This window comes from Mustela nivalis, assembly GCF_964662115.1.
Source record: "Mustela nivalis genome assembly, chromosome: X".
Classification (NCBI taxonomy): Eukaryota; Metazoa; Chordata; class Mammalia; order Carnivora; family Mustelidae; genus Mustela; species Mustela nivalis.
The window spans coordinates 29,174,705-29,180,758 of NC_139040.1; the positions used below are offsets into that span (position 1 = coordinate 29,174,705).

Sequence of the window (6,054 nt, forward strand, 5' to 3'; positions counted from 1 at the left end):
GCATTGAGAATGTATCAGTATTTGTCATGCACAGTAGGTGATAATTATTAGTAATGATAATAATAAGATGAGGTGAATAGGGCATGCCCATACTTTTAGGGGCCTACGAAAATGGCTTATTTTATTAAATGGGTCTGATGCCAAAGGACTTGAAGGTAAAAGTAGGATAAATCATGTGCATTGTCAAACATGGGGCCCATTATTAGAAGCTATACTAACATGTTCCCACCTGCAAAACATTTCTTTTGGGGAGAGGAATCTAAATTAAGTTTATTCATAGGAGAGCTTGATGGTGTTTAATTCCAGAGACAGAGGTCTGATTGCTGGGGCTTGATGAAAACTAAAGAGAAATCATAGGGACACAATTAAAAGGATGACTTTTTATCATTTTCAAAATTCTATGAATTCTTTGCCCATCCTTGAGAAATGGGTAAAACTGAAAACCATCAAAATAATTGGACTTCTTAAAAATTGGATTTTATGAATGAAAGGTGTTTATGAGAAGTCGATGACTCTGGATCTTATCATCCAACAGGGCAGCACTGATTAGTTAATATGTTCCTTGAGGGATTGCTGATCTTTCACCAGGGTTTAAGTTAGCTTTCCTTCACAGCAAGGAAAGTTATTGGGCACTGGGTATATACATCTATATTTTTTCTAACCCTAGCCATAGGGAAGTAGCAAGGAGCGCACGGGCTGTCATTTAGCGGTATTCACCACTATGCAAAACGTTTCTTTAAGGGAGAAGCAGAGCGTTCTATCTGCCCTGGCCCTTTTTTATTTGATATTTATCAGTGGAAAGCAAAAACCCTGGAAGATAGTTCTAGACAAAGGGAAATGGACAAAGACGAAGACAACGAGGAGGAACAGGACGAGCAGGAGGAAAATAAAAAAGTAGGAAGTAACCCAAGTCCCCAGCACCCGCCCAGCCCAGAAACACGCGCGCTTTTGCAGAGAACCTGCGGCGGGAGGCGCGGTAGCCGAGCTCAGCATGCAGAGGTCCTAAGCCCCACAATCGCGTGCAGCGTACAGCGTAAGCATTTTTGGATGCACGAAACAGTGGGCAGGGTCCTACACTTGTACTCTCGATGTGAGTTCCTTACTACGAATCGGAAGTATTTGTTCCTTTCCCAAGAGAGGGGTTTGGGTTTCTTAGAGCATGCATCCGAGTACCCACAGTGCTCTGCAAACCCAGCCTCAAGCTCCCACTCCCAAACACCCCCGGGGGAGCTTGGTGGGATTTGTTTTCAGAGCGTTATGGCAAAAACCCAGAGCAAGCAAGCAGCCCCCGAGCTAATTGTTTCGTCCGAATCACTAGCCCGGCTCGTGGACTCTGGGGGCGAACGGAACCCAACCAGAGAGTCACATCCATTAGTTACTGACTTGTTGGAGGAGAGAGGCGTGCTCTGAGCCCACACGGCGAGGGGGATACAGTCACTTCGGTGCCGGGGCTGCCAGGGCCCCCCGCGCCTTCTCCATCCCTATCTTTGGGTATCTCGCCCTGGAGGGTCTTGGGGCGACGCCCTGTACCGACCCGCGTGCGGCGAGGGGAGGCGGTGAGACGTACTCCTAACCCGTCTCCCAGGGCTCGGGGGAGTGGTGGGAAATTTTATTCCCCACTGCGTCCCCGCCCCGTCCCCGCCCCCAGCTGGCTGGTACTGTCCACCAAAGCCCCTTCCCCAAAGCGGTGCCAGGCGGGAGCGGGGGGAGTCGACTAAGCGGCGAGTTAGAAGCCCCGCATGCGCCCCCTAGCGGCAGCCCTCTTCCGGCAAACGCTCCGCCTACTTCATGGCCACGCCCCTGCCTCGTGCTCGCCCCGACAAGTCCCGCCCACTACACGCTGGGCCGTCGGAAGTAACGAGGTCGCCGGCGTTCGAGTAGGAGCGAGCAGACGTTGGAGCGGAGCTGGAAGCGCGGTAACCCGGACCCCGCACAGGAACAGCACCCCACCCGGAAGTCACCGGGGGACGAAGCGCAGAGTCTGTGGAGGCGCTCTAGACATGGATCCTCCGCCCGAAGGCAGCCAAGAAGGCACCGCTTACCACAGCCTAGTCGATGAGCTTCAAGGAGAACCGTCGGGTGAGTGCCCGAACCGGGACGCGCGGTTTGGCAAAGCCTCGGAAACGGCCTTTCCGCGGGGGAGGCGAGGGGACGCGACGCCGCAGAGGCGCGGCCGACTTCGCTGCTCTCAGGTCGCCGTCCCACGCACCCTGGGCTCTAGCGCCCTGCGCTCTCTTTTCTTTTCCAGATATGATCCCTACCGTGGTCTCCGTCATGGGAGGAGACTTGGCGAAGGAGCTCTGGGCCGAATCTGAGCAGGAAGCAGAGGCCGAAGAAAGCCATGGCGGCGCGGGAGCTGCCGGCCCCATAGACGACGAGAACCAGAAGGGTGGCGGCGGTGATGGGAAGGAGCCCCCGCAGCAGCAGCAGGATGAGGCACTGGGGGCCTCTGAAGGGCCGCAGCCCCAGGGCAAGCAGCAACGCTCCCAACTTAGCACCTTTACAGGGTTGCAGCTGAAGGAGCTGGAGAGCATTTTCCAACGCAGTCAGTACCCCGACGTGTTTGAGCGGTGAGTGGCTTGCTCGGGAGGCACCCGATCTCTGCCAGCCGGCTGCGACGCCTAGGTCTCTCTCTCTCTCCCCTCCCAAGCCAGAGCTACCCGGGGGGTGGGGTCTCGAGCTCCGTCCAAGGTCGAGGAGATGCCGGGTGGGGGCATCAAGGTAAATATTTTCATGCAGTATATAAACGAATCGTCAGGAAACTCGGGCCAGGGTCCTGTTTTTGTAAATAACATTCTGTTGGATCAGGATTGCAATCAGGATTAAGAGTGCTATGAGGATGGAGAGTCAGACGCTGTTGTGCGACAGGGGTGGATCTTGCCTATATTTAACGTTTGGATAATTTGGTCATCCTGGAATTTTTTGTGCATTAGTCTTGACTGTTAAATACTACATTAAAATTATTAATCTTGAATTTTGAAATTTGACTACATTAAAATTATTAATCTTAAATTTTGTACATAGAGGAAGATTATCCCTAAAGCAAGCTTGGCCTTGGGTATTAAAGAAATGTGTGCCAGGGAATTGGGGGAAAATATAAATTTAAAAACAAGCATGAATGTATATCTCATTTCATCCACAACTCCAGATACTAAATATTTGCAACTTTCTTCCACCAGAAAGGAGCTTGCCGTACCCATGGATGTGATGGACGTCGGTGAACCTGAAAAAAACGATTCAGCTGAGAAGCCATTCTAAAACCTGCTTCAGGAGTTAACACACTTTAGTTCTAGACATTCTCAAGTTGTTGTTTTAGTTGCCTTTTCCAAGTTTGGGAAATAAGTTCTGAATTTGAGGGCTTTGGTGAGTGGAAAATGGGATAAGTAAACCCCACTTTATGGAAATTGCCCATTACCAGAAGGATTTTGATTTCTTAAAGCAATAAAATAAAAAAAAGAAACTGCTTGTCCTGTTTTCTGTACAAAACTTCCTGTGCAAAATTAGATATAAACAAAGCTCAACTCCTTCTAAGGTGTGTGGTTTAGGGAACATTTGTGGGTGGAGTCATGTTGGGGCTGGGTCAAATCTGGAAAGTATGCACATTAACACATGGGAGACCTAGGTTAGGAGAGGATTAGACTATATTATTTACTTTAAATTTTTTAAAAATTTTATTCATTTGATGGGGCATCTGGGTGGCTCAGTGGGTTGAGCCTCTGCCTTGGGGTCATGATCTCAGGGTCCTGGGATCGAGCCCCGCATCAGGCTCTCTGCTCAGCAGGAAGTCTGCTTCCCCTTCACTCTCTGCCTGCCTCTCTGCCTACTTGTGATCTCTCTCTCTCTCTCTGTGTCAAATGAATAAATAAAATCTTTTTTAAAAAGATTTTTTCCATTTGAGAGAGAGAGCGGGGGAGGGCCAGAGGGAAAGGGAGAAGCAGACTTACCACTGAGTGCCAGATCCTGGGGGCATGCGGTTTGATCCCAGGATGCTGAGATCATGACCAGAGCTGAGGTCCGATGCTTAATCCACTGAGCCACCCATGTGCCCCTGCATTGTTATTTCAAATATTTAAAACCAGGTGTAAGTTCTTAGCTAAATCCACAAAAAACGTGGATTTATAAATATTCAGGGCTTTGGGTGAGGGAAGTATTCACACACAGACAACATATTATATGCGTAACGTCTGTTCATTTACACGAAGACTGATGCAGGGCGATAGCTTTATTTCCTATTTTTTTAAAAGACTTTTTTTTAAACTTTTTTTTAAAGATTTTATTTATTTAGTTGACAGAGAGATCACAAGTAGGCAGAGAGGCAAGCAGAGGGAGAGGAAGGGAAGCAGGCTCCCCGCTGAGCAGAGAGCCTGACGACACGGGGCTCGACCCCAGGACCCTGAGACCATGACTGAGATGAAGGCAGAGGCTTAAACCCCTGAGTCACCCAGGCGCCCCTAAAAGACTTCATTTTTAAATAGATTTTATTTATTCATTTTGAGAGAGAGCATGAGAGGGGTAAAGGACAGAGGGAGAAGCAGACACCCCGCTGAGCAGGGAGCCCACCGTGGGGCTCATCTAGGGATGAGGATGAGGATCATGGGAGCCATGATCCCAGGATCATGACGGGAGCCAAAGGCAGACGCCCAACCGACCAAACCAGCCAGGCGCCTGTAAAGACTTTATGTATTTGAGCGAGCACCCGAACCAAAGGAGGAGCAGAGGGGGAGAGTGAGAGAGAATCTCAAGCGGACTCCCGGCTGAGTTTGTAGCCCAATGCGGGGCTCCATCTCACAACCCTGAGTTCACGACCTGAGTGGAAACCAAGATTCAACCAACCAATAGACTCTTAACTGACTGAGCCACACAGGTGCCCCACAGGGAGAAAGCTTTTAAAGTCTGAGTGCCTAGTTCTCCTGTTGTTGTTTTAGTCTGGGTAAAACACTGTAGACAGTGGTAGCCCTACCTTTTAATTTTCTGAAATACTTTAATGTGTCAGCCTGAAAACATTGCTTAAAATACTCACTTTATAGTGGAGGGTTGGAGGAAACTGGACATTTGTCTAAAAATGGAAGCAAATGAGAACAATTTTCTTTTGGTGCTAAAACGGGAAATAAGAACAATTTTGAAAAAAGTTTCAACTGAGCTAAGCAGGGTGAAAATGTTAGAAAAGAATTGCGTACAAACATAGCCTTGCAGATACGGCATACATCAAACTGGGAGTGAATATTCTCATGGAATTTCTAACCCCTAAGGATATATTTTTTTGACAGTACTATTTTGAAGAGGTGGGTTTTATGAAATTTGGTTTTGGTAGAGAGGCTTTCAATTTAGGCCAGAGTCTCGCATGTGTCAATATAAAATACTTTTTAAGGGATGCCTGGGTGGCTCAGTGGGTTAAGCCTCTGCCTTCGGCTTGGGTCATGGTCTCAGGGTCCTGGGACTGAGCCCCACATCAGGCTCTCTGCTCAGCGGGAAGCCTGTTTTCCCCTCTCTCTCTGCCTGCCTCTCTGTCTACTTGTGATTTCTGTCAAATAAATAAATAAAATCTTTAAAATACTTTTTCATTTGTTCAGGCAGTGATGTCTGATTTGTAGGTCAAAAGATTACCAGTTGAGACCAGAGAAAATCGTAAGTTATATTAAGAGAGTACAGATGAGGGGCACCTGGGTGGCTCAGTGGGTTAAGCCTCTGCCTTCAGCTCAGGTCATGATCTCAGGGTCCCAGGATCGAGCCCCGCATGGGACTCTCTGCTCAGCAGTGAGCCTGCTACTACCACCCCCTGGCCTGCCTCTCTGCCTACTTGTGATCTCTCTGTGTCAAATAAATAAAGTCTTTAAAAAAAGAGAGAGTACGGATGAAAACCAAAATGCAGGATGAGTTAGCTTTGTTCCATGGTATGTGTAAGAGTGCAGCCATGGAATTGGGATTCAGATCTGGCAGTATTGAGGTTTAGTGAATTTAGACCCAGTTTATCTAAATTGTCCTTAACTCTACAGGCTAAAATATCAAGGCAGTATTCAGGGCATCAGCAACTCTTATGTTCTAGTAAGAAGCCAC

General features: G+C 48.2%; 1 protein-coding gene across 1 annotated transcript; it reads left to right on the forward strand.

Moving 5' to 3' along the window:
* Nucleotides 1–1,779: 1,779 nt before the first annotated feature.
* On the forward strand, nucleotides 1,780–3,460 carry LOC309855989 (uncharacterized protein). Its single transcript, XM_082716590.1, has 3 exons — nucleotides 1,780–2,079; nucleotides 2,249–2,570; nucleotides 3,180–3,460. Exons 1-3 carry the CDS (start codon nucleotides 2,001–2,003, stop codon nucleotides 3,256–3,258), a joined length of 480 nt encoding a protein of 159 aa, XP_082572716.1. The 5' UTR covers nucleotides 1,780–2,000; the 3' UTR covers nucleotides 3,259–3,460.
* The last annotated feature ends 2,594 nt before the right edge of the window (nucleotides 3,461–6,054 follow it).

Bases quoted from the DNA above. Each gene is read 5' to 3' on its own strand.
- LOC309855989 (XM_082716590.1), top strand. From the start codon at position 2,001: ATGGATCCTCCGCCCGAAGGCAGCCAAGAAGGCACCGCTTACCACAGC. The intron at 2,080-2,248 runs GTGAGTGCCCGA...TTTCTTTTCCAG, and splicing joins GCTTCAAGGAGAACCGTCGG to ATATGATCCCTACCGTGGTC. The intron at 2,571-3,179 runs GTGAGTGGCTTG...TTCTTCCACCAG, and splicing joins TACCCCGACGTGTTTGAGCG to AAAGGAGCTTGCCGTACCCA.